Below are 16,184 nucleotides of genomic sequence, written 5' to 3' on the forward strand. Positions count from 1 at the left end.
TGGGAAGTGGGGAGGCCTGGAGGTGGGGGGAGGCTGCGGGCTAGCACTCCCCCCCAGGCCCAAGGTGCCGCTTGGGTGGGAGGTGTATCATGGGGGAGGGCGGGGCGGGGGGAGGCTTCCCTGCAGGCTCAGCTTGGGCAAGTGGAGGGGCCTCGGTCCACGCTGGATGCCAGAGCTTGGCCGGAACCACCCCCCCCCCCCCCCCCCCCCCCCCCCCCGCCAGTGCTCCCGGCGGGGCAGCGATGCGTGGGGAGAGCCTGGGGGAGGGGCCCCAGGGAGGAGCCCCTTTACATTCTACATTCGGTCCCCCTGGTGCTGCCAGCACACGTAGCCAGGAGGTCATCATACAGCAGGGCGGGCACCCCAGGGACCCTGCACCGGGGCGCCAGGGGCCTCAAGACTCACGCGCTCACACACGCGCACACACACGAAGCTGTCTGTCCATCCGTCCATCTGGCCCAGGTCTGAGGCCCAGGCCAGGGGGCCCCTGCGGTCGACGGCGGCACGGTGAGCTGGGGTCTGCTCTCACATTGGTGGGGGCTCGGCCTGCAGGCCGGCGGCCCTTCACGTCCGAGGGCCCCCGCCGCCAGGAGGGGCCGGAGGCAGCAGGTCGTGGGCAAACACAGAGTCGTCCCCTGAAGAGCTGGAGCTGGGGGTGTCCTGGCCGCCCGGCGAGTACTGCTCGAAGGGCACCGACAGGTCTAGGTATTCCTGCGGGGGGGGGGGGGGGGGCAGGCAGCCGTCAGGGCCACGCCCCCCACGTGCCCCCTCCACCCCCGCAAGGTGGGTGGGAGCCGCACTCACATCGGTGGACGTGACGGTGAGGATGCGGTCCAGGTCCTCCACCAGCTGCTTGAAGGTGGGCCTCTGTGAGGGCACCGCGTGCCAGCACTCCCGCATGATCGTGTACCTGGCCGGGCGCTCAGGTGAGGCTCCGGGCCGGGTGCCCGCACGGGCCCCGCCCGCGCTCGCTCCCCCCGCCCCCCGCCGCGGGCACCAAGGCCACGCCCCCCCGGGGCCGAACCGGGCATCGGCCGAGGGGCCCGTGCACTCACAGGTCGTGTGTGCAGTTGGCCGGCTTGTCCATGCGGTGGCCCTCTTTCAGCAGCTTGAAGAGCTCCTCCACGGGGATGCCGGGGTACGGCGAGCCCCCCAGAGTGAAGATCTCCCAGAGCAGGACCCCGAAGGACCAGCTGGCGGGGAGCACGGCACCGTCAGCCCATCTGTCCTACCACCAGAGGTCCTGTGCCCTCTGCAGCCCGCCTGCCCCAGACGCACCCCGCTGGCAAGAAGGGGAGATCGGCCACAGGAGCCACCGCTGGGCCCCCCCGCCCCTGCGTCCCACGCGGCCCCGCCCCCCCCCGCGCCCCCCCACGTACACGTCACTCTGGTGGGTGTAGACTCGGTCAAACAAGGCCTCGGGTGCCATCCACTTCACAGGCAGCCGGCCCTGGGAGGGCGAGGCGGGGAAGGGGGGGCACGTCGGTCACCAGATGCCCTCCTGGTGCCTGGGGCTGCCTACTCCGCACCCCCCTCCCCCAGCCAGGCCCACTCCGCACCCCCCTCCCCCCAGCCCTTCCCCAGCCAGGCTCACATTGGTGGTCTTTTTGTAGTAGTCAAGGTTGTGCACGTCGCGGGCCAGACCAAAGTCCGCAATCTTCATCACGTTGTCCTCGGTCACCAGCACGTTGCGGGCCGCCAGGTCCCTGTGGATGCACTGGGGGCGGGAGGGGGCAGGGCTGAGGCTCCCGCCAGGCCCTGACCCTCCCCCCCCACCTCCCCTGCAGGCCGGGGTGCCCTTATCGGCCCCCTCATGGGCCCTGCGCCGCCCCCACCCCCCGCCCTGCTCACCTTCTGCGAGGCCAGGTACTCCATGCCCCGCGCCACCTGGTAGGCACAAGACACCAGGTCCTTGCAGGTGAGTTGCTCCTCGGGCAGCTTGCACGTGTCGAAGGAGTAGTCCATGCCTGGCGGCCTCCGCGCCCGCAGGTACTCGCGCAGGTTCCCCTTGGCTGCGTACTCCACCAGCACGTACAGGGGCCCTGGGGGCCCAGGCGTCAGAGGAGGGCCCCGCCCGCCGCCCCCACCCCTGCCCGCCTGCCCGCCCCCCGCAGCCTACCGCCCTGCGTGCAGGCCCCCAGCAGGTTGATGATGTTCTTGTGTCTGCCGATCATTTTCATCATCTCCATCTCCGACACCAGATCCGACAGGTCCTTGTCTGTGGCGTCGTCTGCACGGGAGGGCAGGCGCACCGCATCAGGCGCTGCCGCGCAGCCCCGCCCCTGCCCCTGCCCCTGCCCCCCGCACAGGCTCCCCTCGCCACATCCTTCCCTCCTCCCTCACCTTTCAGCATCTTCACGGCCACAGTGACAGGCTTGGCGGCCCGGTCCTTGTCAATGCCGATGGCCTCTGCCATGACCACTTGGCCAAAGCAGCCCTCCCCGAGAGGCTTGCCCAGGGTCAGCCTGGGGGCAGAAACCGAAAGGCAGTGAGCACCCACACCAGCTCAAGGCCCTGTACCGGACAGTCTTTGAGGCCTAGCGTCGCTGCCTCCAGGAAGCCCTCCACGCTTGCCCCCATGACTTCTCATAGGATAAAGGACGTTGGCCGGCCAGCCTCTCACCCACCCTGTGCAGGGCCATCCAGACAGCACTCTGCAAGGGGCGCCGACACCTCAGGAGCACCTGCCCCTGGCCCGGCCTCCTCTGGTCGATAGTTGCCACGCCATCAACGGTGTGGACTCCTACCCGACTCTGATCTGAGTCCGATCAGGTTTCTGAGTGGTGCCCCCTCCCCCGCCACAGGACCACACCCTGTGTGTGCCCCCACCGCCGCCGGATCAGGGCCCCAGCCCCACTGACCGGGCCCTGGACAGCTCCCACTTGGGGTCGGCGGGCAGCTCGAGCTCGGAGACGTTGGCCAGCGCAGGACCCTCCCCGGAAGACAGCCGGGCGATTCGCACCAGCGGCGTGTTGGAGTTCATGGACGAGTTGGACTCCAAGGACACCTGCTTGGGTCGGCAGGGACAGGTTGGTGCCAAGGGGCCGATCCACAGGGTCGGGGGGAGGGTGAGACACGCCCCAGGGGTGGCCGGACCGTGGCTTTGCCCACGCGGGCAGGGCTGCTAAGGGGTGGGGAGGGGGCATCTGACTTCCGCTCAGCCCTACACGAAGGAAGGCCCTAGAAGTCCTACGCTGCAGGGTACCCCAGGCTCCTGGTGGAGCCCGTGCAGACCAGGGAGGGGGGCGGCTCAGCCACCGCGGAGACCTGCGTCCCCGGGAGGCCCCACGCCTCCCGCGCCACGGGGAGTCCCTGAGCTCAGGAGCCCAGAGGAGCGGGCCCCGGGGGCGTCCGGGCGGCTCGGAACCCGGTAGCTACTTTCTGTTACCTGTCGCTTGAGTGGAAAGCGGGAGACCTTGTGCACGGTGGGCGAGCCCAGGCCCTTCTTCGGGGGACTGTGCAGACGGCACAGTGTCACGGCGGCCACCACCAGGATGAAGAGGAGGAAGCCCGCCCCGTAGCTGAGGACGCCCGCATACACGCTGCCCGCCGCGCCGGCCTCCAGCAGCTCCTCCTCGGCTGCAAAGACACCGTCGCTGCAGGCCGGCCCCGCCTCCCGGGAGCCCCCGAGGGCCGGAGCCCCAGGCGCGGCGGGAGTGGGGGACAAGGGGCTCGGACCCCTGGTGGGGACGCCGAGGCCTCAACGTCCCCCTCCCTGAGGATCCGCGGTCAGAAACGCCGGGTCAGGAGGGGCGCACCCAGGAGAGCGAGAGCCCAGCGGAGCCGGCAGCTTTGACGCCCGCCACCCGGGGTGACACCGGAGCCGCCACATGGGCTGCTGGGGACCGAGCTGGGGGGGTGGGGGGGCTCGAGGGAGGCCCCTCGGAGGCAAGACGGCACGTGCACTTTATCCCCACACCAGCCCCGGCCAGGAGCTCTGCAGAACGAGGTGGCCACGAACCACGGCGTCCCCCGCCTGCCCTCGGCAGCTCCGGTGTGACCCAAGCCAGCGACCCCGAGAGGACAGGGACAGAGCAAGCAGCAGCAGGAGCCAGTACCTGGCAGCACCACCAGCCACGCAGAGTGATGGGAAAACCCGATAGAATTGCCCGCCAGACACGTGTACTCCCCCGCGTCCTCAAAGGTGACATTGCGCAAGGACAGAACCTCTAGCTCCTTGTCGGTGCTGTTAGCGCCCGCCGTCTACAAAGAGAGAACAGAGCGCGATAGGCGAGCGCCAGCACCTGCCACGGGCACCACAGCCACAGTCCACACGGCGACGGTCCAGCCAGGCTGCAAGGAAAACGCCGCCGCCACCGCCACCACCACCACCGCGGCCACGGCCGCGGCGCCACGGGTCCTCCGCCTCGTGCGTCCACACAGAGCCCGAAGCCAGTCCCTCCACCGGCGAGTCCTCTGTCCCAGGCGAGCGCCAGGCGTGCGGCCGGCAGCGCTGCACAGACGCGGCATGCGGGGTGAGCGCGTGTACGGGGCGGGGGTGGGGGCGGGCGGGGGTGGGGGGCGCCGGCGGACGGACACGCGCACGCGCACGCCAACGGGGGGCGAGCGGGCAGCGGAGCCAGGGGCAAGCGAGGGTGAGACAGACGTACAGACGCACGCACACGCGCACACGCACGCACACGCGGGGGAGGGTGGGGCGGAGGCTCACAGAGGGCAGCGGCCCCTGCCGGGGCTGGAGACCTTGTGGGGGTGCGTGTAGGGCACAGGCAGGGGCAGCACAGGCCGCGGGGGCTCGAAGCGGGCGGTCACAGTGGAGGCCAGAGGCACCGGCACTGCAGAGGTGGCTCCGGCCGGAGCGCCATGCGAGCCGCAGGGCAGGGAGCGAGCAGGACGGGGGCGCACGGCCAGGGCGTCGGGAGCTGGAGCTCGGCGTGCCAGACAGCGTGGGACAGAGTCGTTACCTGCTTGGGGCCCGTGGACACGCAGCCAAAAGGCCTTCTCAGCCACGCCTATGAAATTGGAGGCTCGACAGAGGTACTCGCCCCCGTCACGCTCGGACACATTGGCCAGGCGGAGGCGCGCGTCGGCCTCCACACTCTCACTGATCCAGGACTGCGGGGACAAGAGACCCGGCTCAGGCGCGCCCTTGGCAGCCTGGCCGGGCACAGAGTGGCCGTGCGGGAGCAGGCCCCTGGCGCAGACCCCGCCACGAGGGTGGCCCTCAAGGAACGGAGCGGGGGCTCGGCGAGGGCAGCCAGCAAGGCTGCCTGCGGGAGGCGGTGGCGGGCTGTGGTTTCACAGGAGGCCCCTTCCCCGCGTCCACCCACCACAGCCCCCCCCCCCCCCCCCCCCCCCCCCCCCCCCCCCCCCCCCCCCCCCCCCCCCCCCCCCCCCCCCCCCCCCCCCCCCCCCCCCGAGTGCGGCCCCGCAGGCGCCCCTCGGAGAGGCCTTCCTGGGCTGGCACTCAGCCTGCCTATCCCTGGGCTCTGGGCTGGGCCTGCCGTGACGGTGCCCGGCTCACGGTGAGCGTGTTCCCACGAGTGCAGAGAGATCACCCACCGGGGCCATGGCAGCCTCCCCAGGCAGATCTGGACCCCTGCTCTCAGCCCAGGCGCCTGGCCCCCCACGCCCCCACCGACGGCCGACGTCTCTCTTCGGGCTGAGTATCGCAAGCACCCCAGCTCCGGCGGCCCACCCCACCCTGGGGCCGTGGGAACCAAGCTGAGGCTGCCCCAGGCGAGGGCCGAGGGAGCCAGGCGGGCAGCGAGCCGCGCTGCACAAGCACTGACACAGCCCGCTCGGGGTGACACAGCCTGATCCCTGATCGGGGCGGCTGGAGGAGCTGCGGCCTGCGCCTGGGGCCCAGAGCTCGCCCGGAGGCCTAGGCTGCCACCTGCCTGCCCCCTCCTCCCCCCCCCCCCCCCCCGGGCCCCTGAACTTGAGCCCGGCCCAGGGCGCTGCCTGCAGGCCCACCCTCAGAGCAGAGGGGGAAACTGAGGACTCACTGCGGGGCCGTGTGCTGCCCGCCCGACATGCTGGGACCCAGCCCAGACTCCCCAGCCAGCCCCCGGCCCCCAGCCCCCTCCGGCCCCTGGCCCCCGGCCCGCCAGTGCCGGGCCCGAGCCCTCCGCGGCTCCTTCCCCGACGGTCCGATGCCTGGGCCCCACCCGCCGACCCCGTAACCCAGTCCCCGGCCGCTGGGGGCCAGCAGGGCCAGGCCCCAGGGCCCGGGCTCGGCCGGTGGCAGTACCCACCTTGAGCACGGTGACGTAGGGGGTGCCGTCGGGCCCCACTTTGCTGCCGTTCACTTCCACGTGCTTCAGCCACTGGATGTGGGGCTGGGCGTCGCTGTACACCTTGCAGTGGAACTCAACGTCGCTGCCCAGCACCGCCGTCTGGTTGGCCGGCAGCCCCGCCTGCAGGATGGGCCGGTGCGGAGAGCGCTCTGCGGGGAGGGCACACGGGGCTCAGGGGCCGCTCAGGCCGGCCGAGCCATCGGGCCGCCCCGCCCCGCCCCGCCCGCGCCGGGCCTCACCCAACACGTCCAGGGTGTAGGTCTGTTGGATGCTGCCGAACTTGTTCTCGACAACGCACGTGTAGTTGCCGCGGTCCGACGGGACCACGCTCTCCATGACCAGGCTCCACTGCTGGTGTCGCAGCTGCGGGCGGGCACGCGGGTGAGCAGGCGGCAGCCCGAGGCCCCCACCGGCCGGCGCCACCCGCCGCCAGGCCCACCTTGATGCCCCCGATGCGGTGCTCCCCCCGGAACTCCTTGCCGTTCTTCAGCCAGGAGATGGACGGAGTGGGGTTGCCGGCGGCCGGGCAGCGGAAGCGGACGGTGTTGGCGGCCGGCACAGCCAGCAGCTTCTTGTCCATCCGCTCGGGCCGCGTCCAGTAAGGGGCCCCGGCTGGCAGAGGGGCACGCGAAGGCCGTAAGCAGGCTGCGAGCAGGGCACGCCTGACCACCCTCCCCCCCCTTCGGAAGCTGTCCCACCACCCACTCCTCCAGCCTCAGTTTCCTCCCTTGCACAGAGAGTGTCGGATTTTGGGGCCCCCCGCCTTGGCGGGACAAGGCTCCCGCCGACCCCAACACCGCCTCCCAGCATCCTCGAAGCCAAGACACACATCCCCTCCTCTCCCTGTCCGCTGCCCCCAAGCACCCACACCAGCCAGGAGGGCCCAAGGGTCCAGGATAATACACCCTCACCCAGGAGCCTTCAAGACACAAGGGTATCTCCCAGGGGAGCACCCAGACACCCAGGGAGGCACCCACAGGGCAGGCCCGCTGAGGGGAGACCGGGCCAGCAGAGGAACCGGGTCAGCCCAGGTCACAGAGCCCAGCCGGAGGGACCAGGGGCCGGGCTGCGGAAGCAATTTACCGGGACGTGAGGCCCAGCCACCTGGAGAGCCCAGAGTCTTGAAGGTGGCCAGACTCTGAGACCGAGTCACCCGCTCTAGCACTCCAGGGTCTGCTGGGCAGTGGGAGGGGCTGTGGTGACACGGCAGTGACGTGGCACGTGGGAGGCCCTGCCCCCTTCCTGGTTCTCAGGGTTGTCCCCGCCCCCACCCTAAGTGGTTTCCATCCTTCTTTGGAGCTGAGGTGGGGACCGCATTCCTGCCACGGGAAGTGGGCAGGCAACCCCCGGACAGGGAAGGGACACAGCGCACCCCTGGCCCCCAACCCCTGCCGCCTCCAACACAGCCACCTCGCAGAGGAGGGTGCTGAGGCCCAGGCCGGGGGCACTCCCGGGGCAGAGACTCTGGGGTGACCCAGGGAGCCCTGCAGGCCCGGATGATGGTGGCTGAGCACGGCTAGAGACATTGCCCTTGCAGAGCAGCCCTGCCCGTGACCCCCAGAGCCCCTGAGCCCACCGGGTTTGGGAGGGGGGTGGTCAGAGGGACCAGGAGCACTGGGCCTGGAGTTTTGCTCTGAACTTCCTGGCAGCCAAAGGAAAAAGGGAAAAGAGAAGAAACCCAGCGGCCCCTCAGCTTTCCTGCCTATCTCAGAGCCCAAGGCAGAGCTGCTACACGACTATCCTGGCACCTGACTCCTCTCCCGCGTCCCCACCCAGCTCTGTGTCCCTGGCCGGCCCCTCCTCACCTCTTTGCCCGCTAGACCCCACAGGGCCCCCCAACCATGTTCCACATCTCTCGGCCTGGCTAACCGGGCTCCTCGGAAACAGCCCACTGCCCCTCCCTGCCCCCCACCCCCCACGACAGGCAAGGTGGCCCCGCCACCGTCCCAGGCTGGAACACCCCGGTGGCTCCCGCCCCTCCTGCTCTCCCGCACCCGTGGCCTGTCACCAGCAAGTGCTACGGTATCCCCTGTACCATCAACACCCGCCCAAACCTGGTGTCCCTGGTGCCCACGGCCACCCTCCTCCCCCACCTCCCGGGCCCCCGACCCCTTAGCCCACTGGCCCCACAGCAGCCCCCTGAGCCCCTGCCCTGCCGTACTCACACCCGGCACAGGCCACCTCACCGGAGGCCGCAGCGGCCTCCTTGCCACTCCTCAAGCCCCGTGCAGCACGGTCCCCCCTCCCCCAAGCTGGGGCACACAGGCCCAGGGCTCGCTCGAGGCCACCTCACCCCGAGGAAGACCCCGCACTCGGTGGGACCCTGGGGAGGTGGCCCCCAGGCCTCGGTCTCCCACCTGCCTGTGAGCAGGAGGCCCCTTCCCAGGGAGCACGGGGCTTGGCAGTTAGGAAGGCGGGTCCCCAGCCCTGACTCGCCCTGCACGCCTGGACCCCAGGCTCACCTGTGTCCTCAGCCTCATCCTCTCCGTCTTCGTCATCCCCGGAGGACGGGGCATCTGAAACGCAGGCAACAGAGCGTGTGGCTGTGGGACAGGTGCCCCTCGCCGTGTCTCCCGTGCGGCACCCTCCTCTCTACCAGGGACCACCGAGACCCCCAACGTGGGGAGCTGCAGAGCACCGCCCCGAGACCCCCCCCTGCCGCTCAGGGAGCTCGGAGGACCCCGGCGGGCACGTACCTGTCACGCGCACACTGAAGTCGCATAGCACGCGCTGGGTAAGCCGCTGCCGGCAGCTATAGGCCCCCGCGTCCTCGTGGGAGGCGTTCAGCACCTGCAGCCGCTGAGGCCCCACCAGGATGCGGTCTGAGGGCGCCAGCCCCACACCGTCTTTGACCCAAACGCTGGGCCCTGTGGGGCCACCTGCAGGCAAGTGGCAGCTCAGCTCCACGGTGTCCCCGCTGCCAAAGACCAGCTGCTCCTGCGGGCCGGGCTCAGGTCCCGGGGCCTCTGTAGGTGATATGGATGTGACCCTAAGGCAGGAGCCCCCAGAGCGGGAGCACCGGGCGCCCGGCACCCCGGGAGGCACCACGGCGTGCCCACTGCATCGACACGCGGTGGAGGCCGCAGGGAGGGGGCTCGGCGAGGGCCCACATGGCCCCACACGAGGGAGGGACCAGTGTCCAGAACTGTGGTCCTGCAGAGTGCCCCGTGAAGGGCGGGGGCGGAGGGGGACAATATTTTCCGGCCGGTCGCCGGAGCGCTGACATAGACCACACGCATGTGAATGGACACATGCGGCCCAGCGCACACCCATCAGAACATGCGTAGTAAGGGCGCTGAAAATCCAAATTTCAGTGTAAGTAAGTCGTCTTTGTTTTTCTTTTTTTTAAGTTTATTTACTTATTTTGAGAGAGAGAGGAAGAGAGACAATCCTAAGCAGGCTCTGCCCTGCCACCACGAAGCCACACGAGGGGCTCCAGCTCACGACCGTGACATCACGACCTGAGCTGAAGTGAACAGACGCTTAAGCTACCGAGACAGCCCCTCCTTGGACTTGCTCATAACCGTTTAGAAACGCAAACTCCATCCCGGGCTCACAGGCAGTGGCTCACACGCCTCCGGCTGAAGCAGAGGCTGGAGGCAGGGACGCTGGGCTGGGGACAGGGGCGATTTGCCCCAGGAGGATGGGACCCACTCGATGCCCCCCCGCCATCCTGGCTTCGAAAGCAGTTCCGGACCGGAGAGCAGACGCTCGGCCTCATGAGAATGGAGCCGGCACTGGCCATGGGCTGGTTACCAAGAGCCGGCGCACCCCGCGGGGCGGGTCAGGGCGGGGGCTCTCCGGGACAAGGGACAACTGCACCGTGACCAGAGAGAAGGGGCTTGCAAGTGAGCTACACCTCAGTGGTACACCGAACACACAGTGAGAAGCAGGTCGTAAATAGGATACTATGTCTGGACAGCGGTGTCTCACAGGCCCGTGGGGGGAGGGGACCTGGGACTCCCATTTCACAGCCGAGGACACGAGCTGCGGGAGGTGGGACTTGTCCAGACTGAGCCAGCGAGCGGGCCAGAGCAGGCCGAGGTGCCCTGGCCCACCTCACCGTGTACACGCCACGTTGGGGTAGAGGCAGGAGCCTTGCCAAGGGCGGGAGTCCACCGGAGAGCCCCGGGGTCCCGCACCGCTGCCCCGCGGCTGCCTACCTCTCAAGGGGCCGAGGCCTGAGATCCAGGGACACATCACTGGCGGGGCTATCACCCCCAGGCCTCCCTGCCAGGGCCAGACAATGCCCGGCGGGCAGCCTGGGCTTGGGGCCCGGGACAGGGGTGGGTGGTCCCAGCGCCCAGGCCTCCTTCCCCAGACCCAGCCGGGTCAGTTACATCATCACTTGTCATTCTGCCGACGCGTGGCCTAGATTCGAGGGCCCAGCTGCCCGCTGTTAGCCACACCGGCCCCTGGCTCCCTGGACAGTCCCAATTCTGCCCAGCCACTTCAGGTGGCCTCACCAGCCCCATGCCCACCGGGAGGGTCTCTCAAGTACCTCTGAGCCTGTGTCCCTGAGGGCCCCACTGTCGGAGGACTCCTGACCCGACCTCCAGCCCCTCGGTCCCGGCCACTGTGTCCTGTGGGGACCACCCAGTGCTGGGAGCGGACTGAGGCCCCCCAGAAGGCGGAGAACAGGCTGGTCATGGCAGCCTCAGCCCCAGGCCCCGGCCCAAGGGCAACAGTTGTTGGTTCCGGTTTGGTCTGGGCAGCGTCAGCAGGTCAAGCCATCCACACAGTATATTCACTTCAACCCGGTCCAGTGTGGGATTGACAGACACAGAGCAGCCTCGGGGCCAGCCATGCCTGGCAGCCGTCCGCTGGTGGGCGGAGGGAGGTGGGGGACGGGACACCCCTGGACCAGGGCAGAGACTGGCAGAAATCTCTGCCTCCAGTAGATCTGATCCACCAGGCCCACCCTGAGCCACGGGAGACCCTGGGGGTGACCCACCAGTGGCGTGAGTGGGTGGTGTCAGGTAGGGGGACAGAGAGCAGGCAGGACTCCAGGTGACAGGCATGAGCGGATGCTAAAAGTCACGGTCTGGCTCCACTCGGGCAGTGGCTGGGGCACGTGCCGCTCGGCCCCAGGAAGGGGTCTTTCCCGATCAACAAAAGGGGGCTCTGGGGCCCACACACACTAGAGGACGGAAGTCCTATGTGCCACGGCAGGTGCCCACATGCCACTGAGGGGGGTGAGCACAGGCGGAAGGTCTGACCCTGTGGGTCCCACGGTGCCTGCTCCTGGCTGCCACCCCCGCCCCGGTGTGGGCCACACGCCAAGTGCAGCCCACAGGCACAGCCCAAGGACTACTGCGTCCTGGAAGGGCCCAGCTGGGCTTGCGGGGATGTCCCCAATCAGTGTCCTCCTGACTGTTACTAACTGGCCTCATACCCCAATTTCCCCCACTGTGGCACAGGGCAAAAATCCCACCCGCAGGCCAGGGAGGCCACCACAAGCGGTTTAAAGTGCTGGAGGGGCACCTGGGTGGCTCAGTGGGTTGAGCTTCCGACTTCAGCTCAGGTCACGATCTCGCGGTTCATGGGTCCCAGCCCCGCATCGGGCTCTGTGCGGACAGCCCGGAGCCTGCTTCGGGTTCTGTGTCTCCCTCTCTCTCTGCCCATCCCCCGCTTGTGTTCTCTCTCTCTTTCTCTCTCTCTCTCAAAAATAAAGGTTAAAAAAAATTCATTTAATAAGTAAATAAAGTGCTGAAGCATGCGACAGCCAGGCTGAGAGATGCCACCAGGCTGTGGTCAGGGTCAAGCCTCCCCCAGTGTGTGGGGGGGAAGGGGGGAGGCACAGGGATCCTCAGAAAGGCCTTCGGGGTGACCCCAGAGAACACCCAGCAAATTCAGACCTGATTCAAAGGAACCCCTGGAGCTGGCAGCTACTGAGGGATTTGGGTTTTAGGGCGGAATGAGGAACAAAGGGTTCCGGTTCAGGGTGCGTGGTGAAGCTTTCCACTCTTTCCAGGGGATGGGACTGGTTGCCAGGGATGTGCTTTAAAACAGCCCAAGGGGGGCGCTGGGCAAGCTCAGTTTGTTAGGTGTCCAACCCGATTTCAGCTCAGGTCATGATCCCATGACACTGCGATCGAGCCCCGTGTCGGGCTGGGCTGCACGATGACAGTGCAGAGACTGCTTGGGATTGTCTCCCTCTGTCTCTGTCCCTCCCTCACTCGCTCTGCTTCTCAAATAAATAAACATTTAAAAAAAGTCCAAGAAAGGAGGGGTGTCTCAAAGGGACCTCAAGTCAAGGGAGAGGATCTGATCTTCCAACCTCCCCACCTGGAAACTTTCTGAAAAGTTTCATAACCAAGGAAAAAAAGGGGGATTTGGAAACCCAGCAAGCTAATGTGGGCTTACAGGATTATCCAGCCTAACTTTCCCAGAACCCTGTGAGTATCGTCCTCACACACACAGGTGAGGACCCCCAGCAGGATCTAGAGTCGGGAGCTCCCCTCCCATCCAGAAGAGACTCCGGGGAATTGCTTACTCACTGGTAAATGGCTCAGGCCTGCCTGGCTGCCCCCCCAGCCTGTCCCTGCCAGGGCTCCAGCTCCCCTATAGTTTCAGTTGTGAACCGGGGCACAGCCAGGCCCCAGATCAGTCCCAAGGAAGACCTGAGGCCCTGCAGGGGTGCTTCTCAGCTCAGTGCAGGGGCTCAGTGCAGCTGAGGCCAGAAGTCCAGCCTCGGCTCAACCAGGTTAATGAACCACCCAGGGCTCAAAGTCCAGCCCTGATGAAGGGGTGGGGGAGGCTGCAGCCAGTGCTTTTGTGGGAAATGCCCTGTGCCCCCCAAGAGACTCCTCTGGTTGGGTGGGCTCAGACTGCAGGGCACATGGCACACGCCCCTCCCCCCCCCCAACCTCCCTGAGCAAGCCCCTCACCCAGAACACTGGCCCCATGTGGACATGAAGGCTGCCCAGGTCAGTCCAGGGGCGAACACCTTCCCCACCTTGACCCCAGCGGACTGTGGCGTTTTAATTTATGTTTCCTGGCGAAAATGTCAGCTGGAACCTCTAAGTTTCAGAAGGTCTTCGTGTTTTTGCTGTCTGGTTCATCTACTTAAAGAAATGGCTTAAGTATACTGACCCATGTATTCAGTACCTGTCTTCCCGGCTCTACTTCGGGGATAAGGAGGTTGGGGTGGGGGGGGGGGGTCACCTATGCTCTGGTGGAGGAAAAAGTCCCTGTACCTCCCACCCGCCACCCCTGGGGTCCCTCCTGCTACTGTGCCCCAGGCCTGCATCCAGTGGGGGCACCACAGGCTTTGCGCCCCAGGACCGGCCTCCCGCGGACTGCCAGTTCCCAGAGGAGGGGGGGGGGGTGGAGGGCCCCGCACGCCGCAGGGGGTCCAGGCGAGGGCCCGGAGCCCCGCCCGCCGCCCCCTCCTTCGCCCCCTCCTCGGGGCTAGTTGACATTCCTCGGCCGTAGGGAGTAATATCTTTATCTGAATGCGAATGCTAATTCGGGGCTCCCCCCGCGACCGCCTATTCGGCGCCCCTGGAAGCTGGGGCCGCCTAAGCAGGCGCTAAAAGCGCGCGCTGACCTCGCGACGGCCTCTGTCACGCCGCTGAATGACACACGCATTCAAGCGCCAGGCCCACTTCATTCATAAAAAAATGACATTGTTCCGGGAGGCTGCAGCCGCCGCCGGAGCAGGGGGCGCGGGGGCGCAAGGAGGGGCGGGCCGCCATCTGCCTCCGTCCCGCCCGCGGCCGCCGCCTCCCTGGCACGGCGCGCCCGCCGCCGCTCAGCTCACACCTCCCCGCGAGGCCGCCGCGGCCGCCATCAATGCGCGGTCTGTGGCCGCGCCGGGTACAAAGGAGCGGCTGTTCGGGTCTCGCCCGGGTGGGGCGTGAGCTCACCGGGAGAGGGCCTCCCTCCGCGCGGCCGCCGGGACGCAGCGGGGCTGCGCGCGCCCCGGGGCCCGCGGCCGCCGCCCCCGCACGCCGCCCCCTCGCGGGCGCCCCGGGAGCCCGGAGCCGGGAGGCTCGCGTGCGGGGCTGCGGCTCCCGGGGCGCCCGGCGGGGGGCCGCGCGCGCCACACCTCGAGGGCCTTGGCGCGTGTGCGGGGCGGGGCCTGGCGGGCCGACGCGCCCCCGCCCCTCCGCGCCGCTCGCCGACCCCCGACGTGCACCGGCCCTGGGCAGTCCGCCGGCGTCCGCGGCTCCCCGTCCCTCGGACAGCGGCCAGGCGTTACGGCGCGCGCCCTGGGGCGGGGAGGGAGGCAGACGCTGTCACCCACCCGGCAGGGTAGCAGGGCTGGGAGCGGAGGCACCCGACGCCGCGGCCTCGTCACGCGGCCCACGGGGGGCGGGCAGGGCCCCGGTGGCAGGCTGACGCACTCTCACACCCTCCCTCCGAAATGCGGTCTCTCGCTCGGGCCGAAGCCGGCCACGAACCCGGACGGAGGCGGGCAGGGGCTGCGGCGCCGACAATAGGAACTTGCCGTCAGTGAGAACCCGCAGAACAACAATGGGAATCACCACGGAAACGTAGCCCCCGCGCCCTCCGGGTGATGCCCGGGATCACGCTGCGCCCCATTAGGAAACCGCGGGGGGCGGTGGCCGCGGACTCCACGGTCGCGTTCAGCTGCCCGCCGCGGCCTCGCACTTGGGTGGGAGCCCTGAGCCTCCAGGGGCCCCACAAACTGCCGCGCCAGCTCTGGCCCGGATCTCCGGGGAGCGAGGGCGGCAGGAACCCGGACACGGGCTCCGCAGTGCCAGCCCAGGGCGCACCCTCGGGCCCACTCAGACCCGGCGCCCCAGACCCACCCAGGAGCCCTTTCCTGGGCCCCGACGCCCCTCGCCGGTACCCGTCGGGTCCTTCCGTACCTGCCGCTCTCCGCACGACGCGCTGCTCCATGCCGGGGGGCCCCGAGGCGGCGCCGGTCACGACCGCCACGGCCACGCAGAACGCGAGGGCGCGAGCCAGGGCGCCCATAGTGGGGGCGGGGGCTACGACGTCCTCAGGCGGCGCGCGCGGGCATGCTGCCCCCCATGGCCCCGCTCTGGCACCGGCGGGAGGAGGGCGCCGCTAGGCAGTCTGCGGGAGGAGGCGGGCAGCTCGTCACCCCGGAGGATCCGGGGCGCGTAGGGGCGGAAGCGGCGGTGGCTGGGCTCCTGCGCCCCGGCTCCTCCGACCCCCGGCCGCCCCGCCCGCCGCCGCTGCCGCCGCCCAGGGCTCCCGGGCCGCCTGGCGCCGGCCGCCTCCTCCCCGCCGCGGTCCCTCCCTTCCTCCCCCTTCCCTCCCTGACTTCTGCAGAGCCCTCCCAGGGCGGCGGCGGCGGCGGCGGCGGCGGCGGCGGCGGCGGCAAACTTTCCAGAGCGGGAAGCCTGCGCCCCGGCCGGGCCCCGCCGCGGAGACCGCTCGGGACGTGAGCCCGCCGCGCGCTCCGGCCTCGCCGCGCGCCCGCCTCGTCCCCTCCGCGCCCGCGCACCGACCTGGCGGCCGCTGGCGCCCACTCGCTGCCCGCGGCTCTTGCTCCGGCTCCTTGTCCGCCGGCCGGACGCCCGCGCCCCGTGCTTCCAGCGTCGGCTCGCCGGTGCGTCCGTGCGCCCGGCGGAGCAGGATCGCGCGGCGCCAGCTGTCCGCACCGCCGCCGCCGCCACCGCGCACTGAGCCCGGGCCGCCAGGCGCGCGGCAGCCAGCGGGGGCTGGCCCGCGGCCGCCACGCCCCCAGCCCCGCCCCGCCCCGGCCACGCCCGCCCGGACTCGCCGGGCGCGGGACACGCCCCTCCCCTGAGACGGCCCGGAGGCGGGGCCGCGGCTCGCCTGGCCCCCGCCCGCGGAGGGGATTAGAGGGGGCGGGGCCGGGCGGGGGCGCCGGGCGGTCTCGGAGGGCGTGGGAGCCGGGGCTGGACGCGCGAGGCCCCCAGTCTCACTACTGGGCCCCGCGAGCGCGCAGAGGGGCCGAGCGCG

General features: G+C 69.5%; 1 protein-coding gene across 6 annotated transcripts; it reads right to left on the bottom strand.

Moving 5' to 3' along the window:
- Nucleotides 1–210: 210 nt before the first annotated feature.
- Nucleotides 211–15,301, bottom strand: FGFR3 (fibroblast growth factor receptor 3). Of its 6 annotated transcripts, none has more exons than XM_043573175.1 (17): nt 15,098–15,301; nt 8,954–9,223; nt 8,720–8,773; nt 6,697–6,869; nt 6,497–6,620; nt 6,216–6,406; nt 4,923–5,073; nt 3,389–3,579; nt 2,862–3,010; nt 2,344–2,465; nt 2,120–2,230; nt 1,852–2,042; nt 1,595–1,717; nt 1,380–1,450; nt 1,056–1,193; nt 805–910; nt 211–711 (listed from the first exon to the last, which is right to left on the bottom strand). In XM_043573175.1, exons 1-17 carry the CDS (start codon nt 15,204–15,206, stop codon nt 565–567), a joined length of 2,421 nt encoding a protein of 806 aa, XP_043429110.1. In that variant the 5' UTR covers nt 15,207–15,301; the 3' UTR covers nt 211–564. The 6 variants fall into 6 exon arrangements, with proteins under 6 accessions (XP_043429110.1, XP_043429109.1, XP_043429114.1 ...); XM_043573174.1 differs by having other exon boundaries at nt 2,862–3,007; nt 3,383–3,579; XM_043573179.1 differs by lacking the exon at nt 4,923–5,073 and adding an exon at nt 4,059–4,203 and having other exon boundaries at nt 15,098–15,300.
- Between the last annotated feature and the right edge of the window lie 883 nt (nt 15,302–16,184).

Source organism: Prionailurus bengalensis, chromosome B1 (assembly GCF_016509475.1).
Source record: "Prionailurus bengalensis isolate Pbe53 chromosome B1, Fcat_Pben_1.1_paternal_pri, whole genome shotgun sequence".
In the NCBI taxonomy this organism is placed as follows: Eukaryota; Metazoa; Chordata; class Mammalia; order Carnivora; family Felidae; genus Prionailurus; species Prionailurus bengalensis.